This window comes from Aricia agestis, chromosome 22 (genome assembly GCF_905147365.1).
Source record: "Aricia agestis chromosome 22, ilAriAges1.1, whole genome shotgun sequence".
In the NCBI taxonomy this organism is placed as follows: domain Eukaryota; kingdom Metazoa; phylum Arthropoda; class Insecta; order Lepidoptera; family Lycaenidae; genus Aricia; species Aricia agestis.
This window is the reverse complement of record NC_056427.1, coordinates 8,737,669-8,760,159: the sequence shown is the minus strand read 5'-3', so window position 1 is coordinate 8,760,159 and position 22,491 is coordinate 8,737,669. Positions and strand designations below refer to the sequence as shown.

General features: G+C 39.9%; 1 protein-coding gene across 16 annotated transcripts in view; it reads right to left on the bottom strand.

The window, feature by feature from the left end:
- Positions 1 to 22,491, bottom strand: part of LOC121738112 (serine/threonine-protein kinase MARK2-like) — a 154,033-nt gene that overhangs the window by 59,150 nt on the left and 72,392 nt on the right. For 12 of the 16 annotated variants that reach the window (XM_042129950.1, XM_042129952.1, XM_042129953.1 and 9 more), the window contains exon 2: positions 1,580 to 2,416. The exons of the other annotated variants lie outside the window; for them this stretch is intronic. In XM_042129950.1, the coding sequence (XP_041985884.1) occupies positions 1,580 to 2,371 (792 nt within the window). In that variant the 5' untranslated portion in view covers positions 2,372 to 2,416. The remainder of the gene's footprint in view (positions 1 to 1,579; positions 2,417 to 22,491) is intronic. 16 annotated transcript variants of the gene reach the window in all.

Here is a 22,491-nt window from a genome sequence, read left to right as displayed (position 1 = left end):
TGAAATATTCGCAGAAGTTCATCGGGTTACCTCGTGGCTGGTATAGGTAACCCGGTCAACTTCGTATCACTTATACAAACCCTCTCTGGACTCTCTCTTTTACAGAAAAATGTACGGTTCCCGTCCAATTACCAAGTCATGTAGCAACTAATAAGTATTAACTCATTTTTATCCCAACTTTAAACAACAGACTAAACCATATCATATCACAAGAAATGTGATGTAGTAACCTGTTGTGTTGTCAAGGTCGCGAACAGGTTCCGTGCCCCTATATGTCCACATACATACATACATACATATAGCGACCACTTGACGACTGTTAGTCATCGGCCATAGCTATGTTACAATAGAAACACATTTGTATACTTTTAACCGACTTCCAAAAAGGAGGAGGTTATCTATACTAATATATATTCTATACTTATAATATTATAGAGCTGAAGAGTTTGGTTATTGTTTGTTTGTCTAGTTTATAATAAAATTAAGGGGCAAACAAGCAAACGGGTAACCTGATGGAAAGCAACAACCGTTACCCAATGGACATTGCACATTTGCAACATCAGAAGAGCTGCAGGTGCGTTGCCGGGATCTTAAAAGGGAATACGCTCTCTTCTTGAAGGTTTGCAGGTCGTATAAGTCCGGAAATACTGCTGGTGACAGTTCGTTCCAGAGTTTTACCGTGCACGGCAGTTACGAGAGAAACCTAACTCATCAAGGTGATGAGGATGGTATAATATATTTTTTGGTATACATATTTTCACACACATGCATAAAAGCATGACACCTTGTGTTGTAGTTAATACGTTGGTCTACAGACGTCAGGCAGTAAGTAAGTTAAGTTAGACATACGTGAAAAACTTTAGAGAATTCTTCTTACCAGTTAAGATTTCAGCAACAAAATTCGATTTCGGATTGTGATGCTTACCTGAGAAAGAGAAAAAAGAAAATTATTAGTATAAAATATTCACTAAAGTAAATAATAATTATAGACACAAAATACAGCCTCTTATTTCACTAAGCGCAAAAAATTTTAAAATTTAAATAATTGAGAGCCTAGGTCTACTATCGCGTAGTAACTATACTAGCGACACCTTACTTGGTACTACTAATATATATTCTGTGACCTTACAGAGATAGTAGAATATACGTTCCCCTATTTCGTTTCGTAATTAATTCTAATCTTAAATTTCTATGGATGTGGTACGGCAGACGTAAAATAAATTTTACTTGGGACTCGATTACACCTGCCGAGAGGAGTGCAAATAATTTCATTGGCCGAGAGCACTGTCTCGCCGTTCCACTTGATAGGTGTGATCAGGCCATTAGGGGACCATCCATAAAGTAGGTCACACTATTTTCATGATTTTTTAACCCCCTCTTCGTCACAGGACTCACGGGTAGCCACATTCGTGAGACCACCCCTCTAGTGTGACGTCACAAAGCTAGTTTACATCTAAAAATACACTAGGTAGGTAGATATTTTTATTAATAATCTTTTAATTGATCATATTGTAACAATAGGACCGGTCGATCCACACAACAACACGACGTCACAAACACTCAGACAGCACAACAATACCTGTGACGACGCGCGGCGCGGCACCGGCGACGTGGGACTCCTTGGGCTCGGCTCGTTCCTGTGCTCCGCGAGCACTCTGTGCTCATGTTTGGTCCCCACCACCGAATTCTTCACTCTCTCCATCCTCGCCTGGATCGCCTTCCGGGAAATCACCTTGGTCTTCTCATCTTTAGTACCCCCATCAGCCAACTTCCTCATTAGCCGCGCAGTCGCCGCTACCGTATGCTGTTGGGTATCCGAATTCGTTCGTGCGAGCCTGGTAGCCGGTCGCACGACGGGCGCTGTTGCCCCAGTACTACTCCTGGTACTCTCGTTCCTATTGAACGGTACCACATCGTGTTCCGTGTCAGAATCCGCCGGTAAGTAACCACCTCCTCCGACAGATGATACCCCAGTCCTTAATAGGTTTTCATGCTCCGCGTACCTTACTCGTTCATCCACTTCTACTGTCCCATTCTGTGCTCTCTCCAACCCTCGCTCCATCTCCCCAATCTGCCTTTCCAGCTTTCTAAGCACATCGTCTGACGGGGGAGCTATAGGGTCTTCTGGATCTTGAAATGATTTGAGATGTATGGGATGTGCTCTGTTCAGCTCTAGTCTTTTGGGTGCTATCCCTGATGTGGTCACTTCGTACTCTGCTCGCGGCTGTGGGGGCCTCTCTAGCATCGCCAGGGACACTGGAGACGGGGGCGGAGCCCCATTTATGGATACCGGCTGCTCGGGCGCCGGAGACACCTTCGGAGCCCTGAAGCTCTTCCTCATGAAGTCCTCTCTGGTAAGTTTTCTCTCCATGTTTATTTGAGATCCATTTATAGTCTATATCGCTACCATTATTTACTGTAAAATATCACCCAATCAGTTTGTCTGTCACGTTTTTGATAAGACGTGTGGCAGATAAACTGATAGAGATCGCGTATACACGATATACAGGATACTATAAGGTCGTAAGCGAATGGCGAAAATCCACACAAAATTTACCCATCGGCTTCAACGATATTGCTAAGCATCACTCTAGAAAGATATCCTCCAATCACGAAATCTTTCAGCAAACGACCAATTCACGAATGTTTAGGCGCTTTGCACGGGGCGGGGCGGGCCGTCAAAAAAGCGCCTAAGGCGCTTTGCAGACGAATAGGCGGGGCGGGGCGGTCAGTTTCGCCGCGAACGATAGCACAAAGGGAAGATTACCAACGCACACGGTGGGCAAAAAGACCGCAGGTGCCCGGCGGGCACTAGCGGCGCATGCCCGCGACTGCCCTCCGTGGATCACACAAACCGTTTACATGCGCAGACGGCGTGTGCTTTGTGTACGCGGTGCGGGCAGCCGCAGACGGTGTACGCAGCGAAGTTGACCGGCCCGCCCCGTCGTCTTCACAGCGCCTTATCTGGATTTATATTCAGCAGCCTGCAGCGCGAACGCGCGGTTCGGCTACACCGCGACATTACAAGCTACAGCATAAAATGTTTGCCCTCGCGGTGACGCCGCCAAACCGCGCTTTTGGGGCGGGTTCATATTACAAATCCAGCTTTAGAATAGCAAAGATTACAAGCAAGCAAAGTTAGCAACAACCTCCTAACCAAATATGCTCCTCTAGTAACTAACGAGACAGAACTATACAAAGAAGAAAAGAAATATACTCGTTCATTTCATCTTAATCCTTACTTTAATTATAAATTATGCGAAAGCGTATGTCTGGTAACTCTTCTCTCCCAAACCACTGAACCGATTTTGTTGAAATTAGTATGAAAATACAGTCCCGACACCCGGGAAATGACATAGGATACTTTTTATCATGGAAAAATGTACGGTTCCCGCGCGATAAAGAATTTTGGCGCAACGGTCATCTGGTAACAGTGGCTCTACAATTTCAGGGCACTTTAAGTTAGAAACAATCTACCAAGTACTAGTCAACTACCATGACGTAATATTATTTTAGCAAAACACTATCTACTGATGCTTATAACAGTAGATAAAATAACACTATCTAATAGATAAGCAAGATTGTGAATAAAAATTAGAACTATTATCGAAATACATATTTTTATCTGTTCATATTATAAGAATTGATTGCTAACGAAGATTGTAGAGTACAAAACGCCCGCAACTCCGTTGCGCCAAAATTCATTTATCGCGCGGGAACCGTACATTTTACCAGGATATAAATGTATATAAAATGTTTTTTACGTGGGAGAGCCATGCTTCGGCACGAATGGGCCGGCTCGACCGGATAAATACCACGTTCTCACAGAAAACCGACGTGAAACAGCGCTTGCGCTGTGTTTCGCCGAGTGAGTGAGTTTACCGGAGGCCCAATCCCCTAACCCCCACCCTATTCCCTTCCCTACCCTCAACTATTCCCTTCCCTACCCTCCCCTATTACCCTATTCCCTCTTAAAAGGCCGGCAACGCACATGCAGCTCTTCTGATGCTGCGAGTGTCCATGGGCGACGGAAGTTGCTTTCCATCAGGTGACCCGTTTGCTCGTTTGCCCCCTTATTTCATAAAAAAAAAATCCCATGTCTTTTCCCTGGACACAAAGTATTTCCATAACAAATTTCAGCTTAAGGTGCTGCGCAGACGACAGACTATACGTGACGCACTTTTTAGTCCGTGGTAATAGAACCTCGATGCACAGCGCAGTTTGCGTTACTGCATATAATTGCATAGGTTCTATTTCCACCGACCACGGACTAAAAAGTGCGTCACGGATAGTCAGTCGTCTGCGCTGCGCCTAAACGGTTTAGCGGTTTGAGCGTGAAGAGGTGACAGACATACAAATTATCGCATTTCTAAAAGACAACGATAAAGACTTCAGGAAATGTTTAATAATCAATACAGCTATTTCAATAAATAAATGAGAAGAAATTATTTTAACAAAATATTAAAAAAACGATTTTGACAATAATTACTGAGAACAATAACTAAAGATATTGTAATTGAAAAAGTTTTCAAGACGTTCGAAATCTTAATGGATATTGCTTTCCTTGAAATTAATTACTAGGTAGGGCAAGAAAATTTAAATTAACAATAAAATTATGTGAAATTACCGAGAAATGGAGAAGATGAACTTAGCAATAAAAAATATAAAACAACCTATCTAGAACCTACTCTCACAGCCATTTAATGATCACTTAAATTTAATGAAGAGTGTGGAGCGGGCGTCGAATTCTGAATTTAATTTAATTAATATTCATTAAAAGTTGTTTAGGCCATCTTAACGAAACCCGTAAATTGTGACTAGGAATGCATAACTACTCAAGAGTGTAGTTGACAACGACATTCTCTCCGGTAGAGAGAGACAGAAATATCTTAGAACGAGACAGCAGCAGTCCCAAGAAATAAGAAGACGTAGAAGACTGCTTGCGGGCAATCTGGAAAGAAAGAGAAAAAAGTTTTAGTAGACTCAATTAAAAACCACCACCTTGTACCCAGAAAGCAGCGGCAGCGACCTGGAAAGAACGACAGGCAGCAGACAGACAACAAACAGGAACACAACAGATAATATAACAACAACATAACTAACAATAGAACAACAAATAACACAACAGACAAGAAAACAAAAACAATTAGTGTTTTAGTCATCTACAACATAGTCGGGGCAGGGCAATGTCATTTCCACTTTTTAAATTGTGTCAAATGTCATTTTGACATTTCATCTTTTTTAAAACGCAATTTAAAAAGTTTCAACGTCAAATCTTTCCCAATAAAGTGGTAGAGACGAAAACGATACAATATTATAATATAAAGGACATCAAACACAACAACAAAAGACAAACAATTTCATAGTGACAATCCCACAACTTGTCGAACAACAAAATAGACAAATTATGTGATTAATGATTATAGACAATCTCTATCTTATCATGATATTGTACTTAGTAACGTTGATTTAAGATAATAAATAGATTTAAAACTTGTATAGAAATTTAAATTATTGGTAGGTAGGTTAGTAATATTATAGTGAAGTAAGGTACATTATAACAAAATATTTTATTTTCCAGGAAATGTGATTTTCCTTATAATCATTTCAGTAGTAATTGTAACATCAACGACCATGATAAAAATATACTGATTAATTTATAAGGCTGTAATGTGGATTTTTAAGCTATCAGAGTCATTCTTTCACCGACGTTTCTATTTTTGAGAGGTCTTTCAATTACCAATAAGAAAAAAAAAAAGTCATTAACGGCCGTTCCCAATATTTGATCTATCTCTGGTTTTGCGCTACTGAAGATAGGAATAGCTCATAATTGACATAAAATATATGTCTCTAATGTCTAATGTGAGCTATTCCTATCTCTAGTAGGGCAAAACCAGAGATAGATCAAATATTGGGAACGGCCGTAAGCCTATAGTATGTAATTAATGATCGCAGTCACGATGTCATTTACATACAATAATTGCTTGTGATCTCGCGCTGCAGCCGCCAAACCGCGCGTTTGGGCGTACGCATATAAGTCCAACTTTAGAGAAAAATATTCACTGTTCAAACAATCAGATGATCGGCCCGCTTGGTCCTCCTAACCAAAAAGGCGCGGGACCGATTTTAGTGAAACAAAGATCGAACAAAGACTTTAATCTAGATTCTAGCGGATACAGGAAGTATGAAGGTTAGAGTTTTTATTATTTAACCCTGAAACTAAAATACTGAACAAAAACCTCAATGAAGTTAGTTATACAGTATGTAACGAAACTAAGTAATAATACTTTAGGGTGTGTACGTGTTCCTTGTAGAGAGTTCACTGTGAAAGTGGCAGCGCTGAAAGACGAATTTTTTTTTCACTTTTGTATGGGCAAGGGCCCGAGCGCCACGAGTTTCCCCATACAAAAGTGAAAAAAATTCGTCTTTCAGCGCTGCTACTTTCACAGTGAATTTTCTACAAAGAACACGTACACACCCTAAAGTATTACTACCTATCACTTATTTTTGTTAAACACAGTATATTTATTTCCCACAAAGGCATCTGCTAGTAATAATATTCAACCTACCACCACTGAATCCATACTAATATAATAATTTTATACGTGGGAGAGCCATGCTTCGGCACGAATGGGCCGGCTCGACCGGAGAAATACCACGTTCTCACAGAAAACCGGCGTGAAACAGCGCTTGCGCTGTGTTTCGCCGAGTGAGTGAGTTTACCGGAGGCCCAATCCCCTACTCTATTTCCTTCTCTACCCTATTTCCTTCCCTTCCCTCCCCTATTCCCTTCCCTTCCCATCCTTACCCTCCCCTATTACCCTGTTCCCTCTTAAAAGGCCGGCAACGCACTTGCAGCTCTTCTGATGCTGCGAGTGTCCATGGGCGACGGAAGTTGCTTTCCATCAGGTGACCCGTTTGCTCGTTTGCCCCCTTATTTCATAAAAAAAAAAATGCGAAAGTGTGTGTCTGTTTGAGTTATCTCTTAGCTTAAATCGCTAAACCGGTTTTGTTGAAATCTAGTATGGAGATAGTTTGAGTCCGAATTCCCAACTCCCAGGACATAGGATACTTTTTATCCCGAAAAATGCACGGTTCCCCCGCGATAAACGAATTTCGGCACAAATGAGTTGCAGGAGTCATCTAGTAATCTAACATTAATATAGCTTCCATTCAGTACGAAATAGAGAATCCCAACAAGAAAATATCTGTATACCAAATTCCATCATAATTGTTTCATAGGTTTAAGTGAAGAGGTAACAGACAGACAGACAGACAGACACACGTTCGCTATTTAAAATATCAGTATGGATTATAGACCATGTGGCTATCTAACATTTTAAACTTTCGCGTTGCATTATAATGAAACTTTTTAATCGGGACTTAACGCGGCTTATTTAAGTAGTAATGCTACTATGAGTACATACTTTTTCTCGACGTTTCGGCCGTGTTGCAACGGCCGTGGTCACGAGGGGACTGATCTGTGGCTATCTATCTCAAATCTCAATCCCTCTGAGTCACAGCCATCTGTCCGCAGAGGTCACAACGACCGTGACATTTGGACATGGGCTACTTCACGACTATATTAGGTGGAAAGAGCTTTTTGTATCGTATGAATCATCTGTACTCAGTGCGAATTGTAACGCAGTGATAAAGTTAACTACAACTATTAATAAAATACGTGAGGCACTCGTGGACTGCCGCGGTAAAGCTGTTGCATAGCATCTAGTCTACACGCATACGTCTAGTCGCAGGCACACAAACACCGTGTCGAAGTCGGCCGAACTGTAACGACGTCAGGTTTTTTTCGTTACGGAATTTCCAGATTCGGTCGCCGCGTTCAAAGCCCGCAACTCCCTAGCACAGAAAGTCGTTTATATCGCTGGAACCGTACATTTTTCCGGGACAAAAGTATCCTATGTCCATTCCCGGGACTGCAAGTATCTCTATACCGAATTTCAACAAAATCGGTTCAGCGGTTTGGGCGTGAAGAGGCAACATACAAACACACTTTCGCATTTATAACATTAAGTAATTAGTGAGGATATCCGAATGTGAGTAACTGGATACAGGAACTTCAGCGCCGGGTTCACCGCAAAACCTCAACAGCTGTGTCACATGCGAGTTGTGTTACAACTTCACAAGCTGCTGGAATGTCTGCGGCCGATTACAGCAAGTAGCACTAGGTAGCTAGCTACTAGTTTTTAACCGATTTCCAAAAAGGAGGAAGTTCGGCTGTGGATGTTTTCAAACGTTAGCACGAGAAACCAAAACTCTCGAAATTACACCCTTACTAATATCATAAATGCGAAATTGTGTTTGTTTGTTATCTCTTCACGCCTAAACAGCTAAATGGATTTTGCTAAAATTTGGTATGAAGATACATTGAGTCCTGGGAAAGGACATACTCGTTAAATATACTATGTATCCCGAAAAAACGTACGGTTCCCGCGCGATTAACAAACTCTGGCGCAAATAAAAAACTAAATTGGGACACTGATTAACTGAGGCTTGGCTCCTCACAGCACAGTATGGCTTCGATACAGTAAGAGGCAGCTTCACAATCATTATGGATATCTTGGTTGTCAATCATCTATGCTTATTATAAAACAAAGTCGCTTTTTAGGGTTCCGTACCTCAAAAGGAAAAAACGGAACCCTTATAGGATCACTTTGTTGTCCGTCTGTCCGTCCGTCCGTCTGTCAAGACCCTTTTTCTCAGGAACGCGTGGAGGTATGAAGCTGAAATTTATATCAATTACTCAGGTCTACTGTCCCTTGAAGCTGTGAAAAAATCAAACTTCTAAGCCAACGCAATCAAAAGATACAGCCGTTTATGCCGCAAATTTTCGACACTTGCAAGGGAATCAAAACCTACAGGGTGCTTCCCGTGAACTCAGAATCTTGAAATTTGGTACGAAGCAACGTCTTATAGCATAGATAAAGGAAAAATTACGAAAACCATAAATTTTTAGTTACATCACATAATATATTTTTTTTTAATAATTTTAAACTTACTACCCATTTCCTCATAAACGCGTAGAGGTATTAAATTGAAATTCATACCAAATACTCAGGTCTATAATACCTTTAAGCTGTCGGAACCCTCGGTGCGCGAGTCCGACTCGCACTTGGCCGGTTTTTTTTTCCCTCATGTCCCTTTGTTCACTTTAATCTTTAAAACTTTGCAACGGATTTTGATGATTTTTTCAGTGTTAGATAGCCCATTTATGGAGGAAGGTTATAGGCTACATTTTATCACGCTAAGACTAATAGAAGAATGTGGAAAAAACCGGGAAATTTCTTTGAAAGGGCTTATCTCGCGAACTATTGGAGCAATTTTTATTTTACATATTTGGCACAGATAATAAGTAGACCACGTGAAGGATCATAGGCTATCGATTCTAATAATTTTTTCAGTGGCTATATATTTTATACCCGTGCGACGCCGGGGCGGGTCGCTAGTAATTCATAATATAATTATTATGTTGCCGATTAGATGGCTGGCTCGTAAACAATCCAAATTAAATATAAACACGTGCGGAACTCGGAGACTGCCGCTGTAAAGCTATAATTGTAGGTATAGCATTTTTATCAACTTATGCAATTATAATTCGCATACATCTAGTCGCAAGTACACAATCACACGCACCGCTGTGCCAGTCGGAGTGGGTGGTGTTAGGTTTTTTCGTTACGCGATTTCTTGACTCGGTCGCGCTCAAGTCTCAACGCCCGCGATAAAAGCTATGCTCTAATAGCACAAATTAGCGTGTACAATCACAAAAAACCTAATCTAGATCCACCCACGTGACCATAGCGTTTCCCGCCACCGGCCACGCCGCGCGGCCATGTTGTTTTTTTACGCGGGAAGCGGGGACCGGTACAGCAACTTTTTCGGCGCAAAACCACTCCGCAAAACTGGTAAGAGACGAAATCTCACATGTCCATCGTTCCGGCAAAAAACTGGATCCCAATCGTAGGACATAGGCCGCCCAATGCAACAATAAGGCTGCCTTTCCACCAGAGATGTGTTGCGAGGGATGTTTTTGAGAACCAATAGCATCGCTTCATTGAGGTGAGCTTGCCGTGACAAAAACACATTCCTCGCAAGTCGCAATACATCTCTGGTGGAAACGCAACCTTATACTTGTAGTATTCTCAGCCCTGCGGGGCTAAAATGGTCATGGTCACATTTAGCAATTCCTCTCAATCAATTGAGCAAATGAATTGTCAAAACTGTCAAACTGACGAATGTTAAATTAGTACGAATGAGGCTGCGTTTCCACTGAAGCGGAGCTGAGCTTAGCGGTGCCCGAATTGACCAATCGTGCTATCCCAGCGGAATGACAGGGAAGATTTCGAGCATGGTGATTGGTCAATTCGGCACCGCTAAGCTCCGCTCCGCTTCAGTGGAAACGCAGACTTACTAGACATGAATTGCAAGCAGTGACCATTAAAAAAAAGAATCACATTATAATTCATAATATGATTCTCCAAAGCGACCGTTTCATAATATAGAGTTAAGAGTGTGCATGTTTCCCTCATGTAGAGTTGACTGTGAAAGTAGCAGCGCTAAAAGTACTACTTACTTCTGATTGGTACTACTAATATATTACGTTATAAGTACGTAATATATTTTGTGCTTCTGACGTAGCTATGTTTCTACGAGAAATGTCTCAAAACTTGCTCTTTCATCGCCGCTACTTTCACAGTGAACTCTACATAGGGGACATATACACACCCTAAAGTATTATCACTTAGTATTGTTACGCCCAGTATTCTCGAGTACATACGTCAATAAAACAGGAGTAGTTACAAGTTGGTAGTAAGTTGGTACTACATAACAATAGTAGTGTCGGTCTGTCGGTCAGCCGACCCGGTTGTGTGCGAGGCCGTGACGGCGCGTCGAGCGTGGCCGGCGCCCGGCGCGGTGTGACAACACCCGACGCAACAAGAATAGCAAGGTCTGTAAGCATCATCAGTGCTGATGACGATGAGACATCAGCACTGGTGATGCTTCCCATGCTTCGGCACGAATGGGCCGGCTCGACCGGAGAAATACCACGCTCTCACAGAAAACGGGCGTGAAACAGCACTTGCGCTGTATTTCGCCGAGTGAGTGAGTTTACCGGATGCCCAATCCCCTACCCTATTCCCTTCCCTACTCTCCTCTATTCCCTTCCTAACCCTCCCTTATTACCCTATTCTCTCTTAAAAGGCCGGCAACGCATCTGCAGCTCTTCTGATGTTTGCTCGTTTGCCCCCTATTTAATAAAAAAAACCTCCTTTTTGGAAGTCGGCTTAACATGACTCCCGCCTCTACCGGTTACCCCTTCACGCAAAAACCGCTGAACCGATTTTGTTGAAATTCGATATGGAGATACTTCGAGTGCCGGAAAAATGTACGGTTCCCGCACTATAAACGAGTTTTGAACTTTTGACGCAACGGAGTTGCGGGCGTCATCTAGTTTATATCACGAAGCTGAAGAGTTTGTTTGTTTGAACGCGCTAATCTCAGGAACTACTGGTTCGAATTGAATAATTCTTTTTCTGTTGGACAGTCCATTTGTCGAGGAATGTTTCAGGCTAAGTAACATTACACTGCGACTAATAAAAACGAAGAAATAGTGGAAAACGTGGAAAAAACGGGGAAAATTATTTGAAGTCACTAATCTCTCCAACTACTCAAAAATTATTTACAAAATTTGGCACAGATTAGACAGTAGACCACGGGGAAGGACATAGGCTACTTTTTTGCGAAAAAATGTACGGTTACCGCACGATAAACGGGCTGGCGAGCGTCATCATCTAGTCATTATTATAGTTCAACAACTCTTTACTATTGTCTCGAGGAGTACCCAAGCATGACTCATGCTTACTAAACAGTGTAATTTCAACCTTAGCACAATAGACATAAAGTTTACAATCACCGACTATGCCTACATACATCATAGCCACTATAGTCGCTGATAAGCTAAAGTTAAAATCAACCTTATTCCAATACAAATAAACTTCAGAATCACGAAATCTGGCTACAAAATACCGCTTTAATCACTGACAAACCAAAATGTACTTTATATCGATGTTGATAAGGTTCATTATTACTACATCGATTACCTCTCACTAAAGCCATCTCGCTCTAACACCTGCTATCTCACTCGCACTTATGGCGATTAGATAAAGTCTTTAAAGTTTAAAGAAAAGATAATACAGGTAGAATACAAAGGTAATATATATCGAAAGATAGCTAATCGACAAATATGTATAAGGAGACAGTGTTCGAATGACTCACTGGCCATCTGGCATTCGATATTTTATTAGGAAATTTCGGCGTATCCGTATATTTTGCCACAATATTATGTACTGGCGTGATGCCTCTAGAATCTAGTCTCTACATTTTGTGCTTCATCAAAATCGGTTTAGCAGTTTCGAAGCCCAAATTCATGGCAAAAAATCTAATACTTACTTTCTCTTTTTAAACACTGACTAACTTTTAAAAAACTCCAAATTAAAAAGCTCCTAAACAAAATTTACTATTTTAACTAAGTAGGTATATGCTAAAATTTTATACACTATCTAATATGCAGCCCCAAAACAACACAGAATTTGCCCATTTTTCCGGCCACGGTTTTTTGCCTCGATAAGGTGTATCATATTATGACTCTGATATGTCATTTATTCCATATAATATAATATTACATATTACGTCTATACAACATTAAAACACAATTAAAACTGCAGTAGCCGCTAGACAGACAAAAAACTTTGGTAGACGTAATATGATACTATATTTTAGTTACATCATATTATGCAGTTGTGTACAGACTACAGTGTAAAGTACAGCCAATAATAAAGACAGCTGTTAGTTAGTGGACAAATATATTATATTATAAAGCGGAAGAGTTTGTTTGTTTGTTTGAACGCGCTAATCTCAGGAACTACTGGTCCGATTTGAAAAATTCTTTTGGTGTTAGATAGCCCATTTATCGACGAAGGCTATAGGCTATATTTTATCACGCTAAAACTAATAGAAGCGAAGTAATAGAGGAAGAGATAGGAAGTAGACCTTGTGAAGGATCATAGGCTATTTTAGTGGACTAATTTGTCTGTGAAATATCTAATTTACGCGGGCGAAGCCACGCGGAACGTCTGGTATGTTAATAATCAGGGAATATTACGCTGCGGTCGGAGCAGAGGGCGCTGCTGGCACATACAGTAAACAATCCGACAGCACACGTCATGTCCGAATATTGACAGAGACGTTGTCAAACGTCGAACAAAACGTATTTCCTCGATCGTACCTACACATTGAACTCTTTTCTCAGGTCTGTATGAATCACATGAAAGAATATACAATTCCCACATCACGATATGTATTCAAAGTTCAAACATACAAAAATATTACATTTCTCACGACAATCACGATTTTAATGATAGCAAATGCTGCGGAAAATCCAAAAACTCTTAGCCCAGCTTGCAGCAGTTGCTTTCTTTTTAGTGGAGGTTAACAATGATTAGTTGCTCAAATATAGCTAAGTATAGTATGGTCGCAGGGCTGCAAGCAGATGCAAGAAATAAGTCTACTGACCCATCTCTTGCTTGTCCCTTTTGCACACGAAAATATCGCGTTTGCACACTTTTATGTGAGCAACACCAATTTTTTTGTGTACATGTAAAAGAAACAATCTACTGGTCGCAGAGCTGCGAGAAATAAGTCTATTGACCCATCTCTGCTTGTCCCTTTTGCACACGAAAATATCTCATTTAAACACACTTTTATGTGAGCAACACCAATATTTTTGTATGCATGTAAAAGATACTATCTATGTACTATCAGAGAAGTTGATTCCTATGCAAATCGGGGACCTAAGTAGTTTGGTTGCGTTACGTCAAATCCAGCAGCAGTGACAGATCACAATTAACATTGAATTGACATATTAGACCAAATAACGTTGGTCTGTCAATTGCATTACATAGGAATCATCTTCCTCGATGGTACATGGTGCAACAACCCTAAGTGACTTTAGCGGGTGTATGGGTTCCTGACATAGAGTTCACTGTGAAAGTAGCAGCGATGAAAGAGCAATTTCTTTCTGATTTGTATGGGCAAGCGCACCAGCGTCATGCATATTCCCATATAAAAGTTAAAAAAGTTACTCTTCCAACCCTGCTACTTTCACAGTGAACTCTGTGTCAGGACCACGTACACCCCCTTATCACCCTTATATTATCACTTAGTTTTGTTACACCCTGTATAGGAAAATAAAGAAATTAATCTCTATTTCATACTCCTTAGTAATAAAAATATTCGTGGGAATAACTTAGATACAAATTAGTATGCTTGTTTTGTCTGGCACATATGAAAAGCTACACGACAGACAAATACAATAGTCCTAGAACAATAAGCACTATGTATTAAAGTAAGAGGGTTATTGTCACCATCAGGCGACTCATGAGCTCATTTGCTGACACACAACTCACTAATTCGTTAATTACTGTGCCGGATATGATAGTGTTTGGGAGCTTTGACCCACATTAGGGGACAAATTCACATTGTCTCGGACAATAATACTAGGATAGCATAGACCTGTAGGATATTTTATGTTACAAAATAATTATAATAACTAGATGACGTCTGCAACTCCGTCGGGCCAAAATTCGTTTATCCGTTAATTTTTCCGGGATTGTATCCCGTGTCCTTTTCCGGGACTCAAAATATCGGCATACCAAATTTGAGCTAAAATATAAATGCAAATTGAGCCCGCCTAGTGCCTACCAATCTGTTTTTTCTCTTCAAATTCCGCCTAAGCTGCTAAACCGGTATGAATAATTATGAAGATATACTTTAACGAGCTTAAGTATTATTATATACAAACTTTCATCCCCTATTTGAACGCCTTGGGGTTGGAATTTATCAAAATCCTTTCTTAGCGGATGCCTACGTCATAACATCTACCTGCATGCCAAATTTCAGCCCGATCCGTCCAGTGGTTTGGGCTGTGCGTTGATAGATCACTATGTTAATCAGTCAGTCAGTCACCTTTGAGTTTTATATATAGATACCCGGGAGAATACATAAGAAGGCAAAAATGTCCTTTCTTTTTCTCAATCGGTTGAACACTTCAATGCGAAGAGGTGACAACTTACAGACAGACAGACAGATACAGATTCTGTCTGTCTGTGACATCCGCGTTTGCCAACCCACCCAAACCGTACATTTGTATCATATACAATAGTGGTACCATAAAGAGAAAGTCTAGCGGTTACCGTCATTAGCGGTAACGGTGATCATTCGTCGTGGACCACTTATTACTGTTTTATATCAGAATCGTCTGCTCTTCGCGGGTTATGCTGTCCTAGTATAGTCCAACTACCACGCACAAATAATAACAATAACACTGTAATTTATAATTGCCGCATTCAGAGATAAACATTAATTACTTAACTGTAATTAAATGAAGATTTTGACATAAGCCTACATTACCAAACTCTTAATTAAATTGAAGTTATCATCATTAAATGTCTGAGTGCGGCATAGCAGTAAAATAAATAAATATCAAATCCGTCTACTCTTCTTGCGTTATGCTGTCCTAGTAGTAAGTTATAGTTCCCACTTCCCAGCTACCACTGTGAAGGGTTTCTAGTTCTACAGTAGAGTAGGTAGAGACTGACAAAGTTATGTTATGTTAGCTATACGAGTATGCGGAGCCACCGAATATTCTGAACAATACTTTGATTCTACGGAAGAATAAGAATTTATAGTGAATGATTTATGTTAAAATCTTTATTAAATTACAGTTAAGTATGCCATTAAATTTCACAGACTGCGACCGTAACTGAACACTTGAAAACTAACATTTTAGCTCTATGTTTTGTGTTTTGCATTTCTACTATAGACATGCAAGAGAAGTTACAGTTATTGGAATTATAAAAGTTTCAATCTTCTTCCAAACTCTACTACAGTTATAGTTTCCTGGTACTTTTACACTTTAAATATAACCACTGCGTTGCGTCAACAGCTTTACTTATGCTACTAACCCATAGAGGTTCCAACATGACCCAGTCCTGGTCGCCCACAGACGACAAGCGTAGGATGTAGTCTATAGTAGACATGGTTACTCTGTCATCTATCCATACTTATAAATGCGAAAGTTTGTCTGTCTGAATATCTCTCTGCAGTACCGTACCTATTTTGCTGCAATTTGGTATGGAGATGGTTTGAATCCAGGTAAAGGACATAGGATACTTTTTCCGGACAAAAATACGTTTCCCGCGAGATGACCGAATTTTGGTACAGCGCCATCTAGTTGGTTAATATTCTGATCATCAACATCAAAATGACACAATAATGTTGTGTTCTACATAAAACGTGCGCATAATACTGACCCTATTATCATCATAATTCATAACACTTGATAAAACTATTAAATTAATCAAGATAATCATACTAAAAATAACTTGTAAGTACTATCATAATGTTTTATTTTATTAATCATCCATTTTAATCACACTACAAGTAGTTTTACTGTTTTTTTTATTAAATAAGGGGGCAAACGAGCAAACGGGTCACCTGATGGTAAGCAACTACCATCGCCCATGGACACTCGCAACAACAGAAGAGCTGCAGGTGCGTTGCCGGCCTTTTAAGAGGGAATACGCTCTTTTCTTGAAGGTTTGCAGGTCGTATCGGTCCGGAAATACTGCTGGTGACAGTTCGTTCCAGAGTTTTACAGTGCGCGGCAGAAAGTTACGCGAAAAACGCACTGTGGAAGACTGCCACTCATCAAGGTGATGAGGATGGTATGTTTTTCGCGTGGGACGATGGCGAAAAGTTGCAGGTGGTATAAATAAATAAATAAATAAAATATCTTTTTATTCAAAATGGGTATCATGATACACTTTTTGAAAGTCGAACGAAGAAACTACGTTGCCTACCACCGATTGATTCCGAACAATTCCTCAGAGCACTCCCCGTCATACAACCGATAGAGGATGCAGAGTGAACCTACATCTCGGCGTAATTCCAAGGGGTCCAAGCTGTTTGAAACACATATACATTTTTACGGTATAAAAAGTATCCTAGGTCCTTTTAAGGGACTCGAAACATCTCCATACCACAGCAAAATCGACTCAGCAGTTTGAACGTGAAGGGGTAACAAACAGACAGACAGACTTTCGCATTTCTAATATCAAGTATGGATCCTCAAAAACAATTCATCATCATCACCATCTTCATTACAACGTGTCAGCCAGTACATTTACAACACATTAGTAATGGCGCTATGTATAAATTGTGGACACACAGACAGGACACGCGTTCGGAATAACAAGTAGGCGATTGTCGGATGTCATTAGTATAGCATGTAGCTGCCGCTTTTTGCGATCGATCGTTTCGATGCATCGAAAATTAACTGAGCAATGAGACAACTGTTGCGCCAAAATTCGATTATCGAAAATGGCGGATTTCCATTGTCTAAGTGTCACTTTGTCTATTCGTCCGTAGAAAGAATCCGTTTTCATGGTGACCATGCTAAGCCTACTGGGACTCAAGTATGTATCTCCATAGGGCATACCACAGCAAAATCGGTTCAGCGGTTTGGGTGTGACGAGCTAACAGACAGACTATCGCGTTTGTAATAATAAGAGCTCCCACACCGGTTTCGGTGACGGTGGCCGGTTTCATTGAAACCAGGCCAGCTACGCAGGAGTAATTTTATAGTGCCCAAGTGTGTGCGCAGTACACAAGAGCACTCTCTATTCCTTTACTCTCATAACCCAGTGGGACGGAAGACCGACACGACCGGCGAGAGATCAGGCGCAGGACCGACTTTTTACATGCCCATCCGACGCATGGATCATCTTACTTGTCAGACAATCAGGTGATCAGCCTGCATTGTCCTAACCAAACTTGAAAATTACATGTTTCCAACGCGGGAATCGAAATCGAACCTCCGAGTCAAGAGCCGCGCTCTGTACCACTAGACCACGGAGGCGTTTGTAATATTAGTATGGACAATTACATCTATGGATAGTAATGTATGCGTGTATATTTGCATACTGTCGACTGTCGACTGTCGTGCGACACGAGGTGTTTTTGTTGTTGCTAACAACAGAGAGAGTTACGGATGTGACGGTTCCGAGGTGTGGACAACAAAAAAAAAACGGCCAAGTGCGAGTCGGACTCCCGCACGAAGGGTTCCGTTATCCGTACCGTTATAGAGGAAAAAATAGGCCACAAATTGTGTTTTTGTATGGGGGCCTTAAATTTTTATTTTATTTAAATATTATTATTAATTATCAAAGTATACATATAACCAAGGGCTTCATAAAAAGTTCAAGTGCCTAGCTGTTGCCATTATTGATAACGAGCAAAAAAGGCCAAAAAATAACGTTTGTTGTTTGGGAGCCCCCCCTTAAGTATTAATTTTATTTTGTTTTTAGTATTTGTTGTTATAGCGGCAACAGATATACACAATCTGTGAAAATTTCAGAAATCTAGCTATAGCGGTTATTTAGTTACAGCCTGGAGACAGACAGACAGACGGACAGACAGACGGACAGACAAACGGACAGACATCGAAGTCTCAGTAATAGGGTCCCGTTTTTACCCTTTGGGTACGGAACCCTAAAAATATAGAGTTGTCGATATTTGTATTCAAGAGGTACAGCTCGACATACCTACTAATAGAAAATAATTTGTTATGTGTAAGGTAAATCCCATAGATTTTTTATGTATGGAAAAGAACGATAGGCAAAAAGAAACAGTAGGTAAATAAGTTTTATCTGAGGTCTAAATTCTACACAGTTAACGAAACATTATTTTTTATAAAAAACTAGCTGTCCCGGCAAACTTGTTTTGCCATAAAATGATTTTCCCTGTTTTTCTGCTTTTCTCTTGAAGTTTTTTCTGATTTTATTTTTCTATAGACCTCACGTACCCGAGAACTTTCCAACGAATGCAAAACCGTGGAAAGCGGTTCGTGCGTTCTGGAGTTATAGCGTCAGGAAGGAAAACCCGACTTATTTTTATATATTAGATAAAAATAACATATTAGTCAGCTTCATAGCAATGACAGCTCAATGACCTGGGTAAGTGGGTACACTACACAGGGTGAAATTTTCAGTGGAATTTCGCCAACCCTGTCTAAAATAAACATCATAGAAGTATTTTTCAAAACGCTTTTGTTTCAACAAAAAAAACCTCCAAAAATGTGGAGTCCTAATATTTCACCCACAAAAATACTAAACTTAATCAACTCTACAAACGAACCAATTTATCAATTACCTACAGGCTGTCAGGCTACATTATACATAATACATACTGTCACTAGGATCATCGTAGCTATAGCTCGGCACATTGTTATCACTTATCACTGTTATCAGTTGTTATCACCTTATCTCTTATCATGTGTTATCAGGCGTGCCGCTACACCTCAAGGAAACACTCATTGTTGGTTTTGTGAAAGAAGGTGTGATATAATGCAGCCCTGGATTAATAAAAAGGCCGTATAGGCCGCCGCCTAGGGGCGGCAGCGGATTTCGTACATGGGGCGGCAGAAACGAAGTGGCCTGTCACATATAAATAATAGCATGTTAAAAAGATAAAAAAATGAAAACTGAAAAAAAGGTTTATTCAATAAACAGATACAGCTATCATACATTTTTTATCTGCCAAACTGTACAACAGTTTGTAGGCAGATTTCGCTCATAACAATTAATTATATGTAAGTAGCATTACAGTAATGTACTATATAATTTAATAACCGACTTCAAAATTGTACGGTCGATTTAAAATTCTCCATCTCAATAACTATTGAACCGATTTCGTTCGTTGCCCCGAAATTAGTATATCGCGCGAGAACCGTCCGCAACGAAAACTATGCCATATCCTTTCCCGTTTCTCAAAGTATCTCCATACCAAACATCAAAAAGGAAGAGGTCGAAGGCAGAATCTATATCTATACTTATAAAATTACATGTCCTGACTGACTGACTTATTCATCATCGCTGAGCAAAAACTGTAAAAGTTACAGCCACAAAATTTGGTGAGTAGCGTTGTTTTATTAAGTAGACACCCACTAAGGAAGGAATTTTGAAAATTTTACCCCGAAGGGGGTGAAATAAGGGTTGAAAGTTTTAATGAAAGTCCGTCATTTCTTGAGTTAGAAACATGAAACTTTATTTTTGGGTTACTGATTAAAAATGAATGGATACGTATTTAAGCGTTTTTGGAAATTCTACCCCCAAGGGGGTGAAATTGGGGTTGAAAGTTTGAATGAAACTCCGTTATTTTTTGAGTTAGAAACATGAAATTTTATGTTTGGGTTACTGATTAAAAATGATTGGATACGTGTTTAAGCGTTTCTGAAAATTCTACCCCCAAGGGGGTGAAATAGGGGTTGAAAGTTTAAATGAAAGTCCGTCAATTCTTGAGTTAGAAACATGAAAGTTTATTGACGTTTGCATTTGACGTTTGCTTAAATAGGGTCCGTTTTTATTCTTTGTATAAGGAACCACAAAAACAAAAAGGAGAAAACTATCCATCCATCCACTTAGTATCCTTTTTTACGAAAAACGGGGAAACGTAGGTGAACGAAATTTTGCACAGTTATAGTTTATATGGTGAAGGAGTGCATCGAGCTAATATTATTTTAAAATTATGCTTTTATCATACATTTTTTTAACAAATAAAACATTACACACACTACAAAACACACACACTAGGAAAGATGACAGATTTTTGAGTGACAAGCCTATACATACGAATTATACTCTTTTATTTATGGTTGAAGTCTGTTGACAACAAGATGACACATTGAAAATGGATAATATTTTTTTTTATTGAAAGTTAGATACTATTAGACAATGCTTACACGGCCAGTCTGAGATCAGCCGAGTCCCAAAGACAAGAGTTAAAAAAATTAAGATAAAGACATATCTTTTTTACAAAATATGGGGTAGTAGTCCTAATGTCGTTGAAACTAAGGTCGAATTTCGACCATTGGGCGATCTCTAGTAAAGTTATAAATGCGTTTGTCTGCCTGTTACCTCTCCACACTTAAACCACTCAACTGTCACGGATAAAATTCGTCATACATGCGGTAAGTAGATGTAGAACGCAACTTCGGTTATCCCGTAGAGACCGTACATTTTTCCAGGACCAAAACTATCCTATGTCCCTTACCGGTTTTCAAAATGTCCCCATACCATGCCTATACCAAATTTCAGCAAAATTGCCTTAGTAGTTTGAGCGTGAAGTGGTGATATACAAATAGACAGAGATACATAGACACCTTATGAATGAAATGCAAAAGTGTCTGTCTTATTTCTATAATATTATTAGCTGTCCCGTCAAACGTTTCTTTGCCATATAAAGTATTTCGCCCGTATTATTTTATTGAAGTGACTAAATAAGCATGTCACCACGGCAACGTTCATCGCTATCCCGTCGCACAAACAATAGTCACCGTCAGTCTCGAGTTGTAATAATTTACTATTATTTATTCCACAAATGCACTTATCAACATAAAAAGTACCCAGTAGCCGATTCTCAGACCCACTGAATATGCATATAAAATTTGGTTAAAATCAGTAAAGCCGTTTCGGAGGAGTACGCGGCCTAACATTGTGACACGAGAATTTTATATATTATATTATATTAAAACGAAGAGTTTAGTTTTCTGCAGTGATTTGTCTGTAATTTTCGTGTTCGCCTCTCGTAGAGTTCCGTTGTCGCTGGGGTCCGATTCTCGGTGTAATGAGATTGCGCCCCCTCGGAAGTAGGTCAACCGAGTTTAATGTACTAGGGTCACAGCGGCGAGAGGAGCTGTTTTCGCGAATCGTGAGTTTGAGAGATGTGTAGGTACTAGGTGTAGCAGCAATTCGTTTATTGCTTGCGAACTGTACTTTACTGCGACTCCCAAAAGGAGGTTATAATATGTTCGTCTGTACATTTTATAATATAAAAAAATGTTGTAAGTCTTTTCCCGGGATTCAAAGTATGTACATATAACATATTATTGTGTTAAAAGTATAGGAAACTCTGATATTTTGCATGATACTGAGCTCATAAGCTCCTGGTACACTTCAAACATAAACACCAGAAAAATCTTCCCAGAGAGAGCCAGAAACAAGCTAAAATGACCTCCTAAAACCGCTGCAGGCCTTTTCTCAGTGAATTAATATAAAATGCACATGTACGGAAGCGTATGCGATTTCTTATAAAGCTGATAAGTCAATTTCTCACTATTGTTCCAAGTCTCGTCTTATCAGCATAATATTTTCCATTGTGATTTCAAATTTACGATTTAAAAAATGATTCATTTGATGGTTCCCAGTACTTAGACACTGGAATACTTAGAAATTGAATTTGGCATACTTGAACCAACATGATAGACCATCTACTGGGTTCAAATATCATGTTTTCTCCCTTGTTCCTCGTGTAAAAACGGCACCCTATTACTAGGATTTTGGTGTCTGTCCGTCTGTCTGT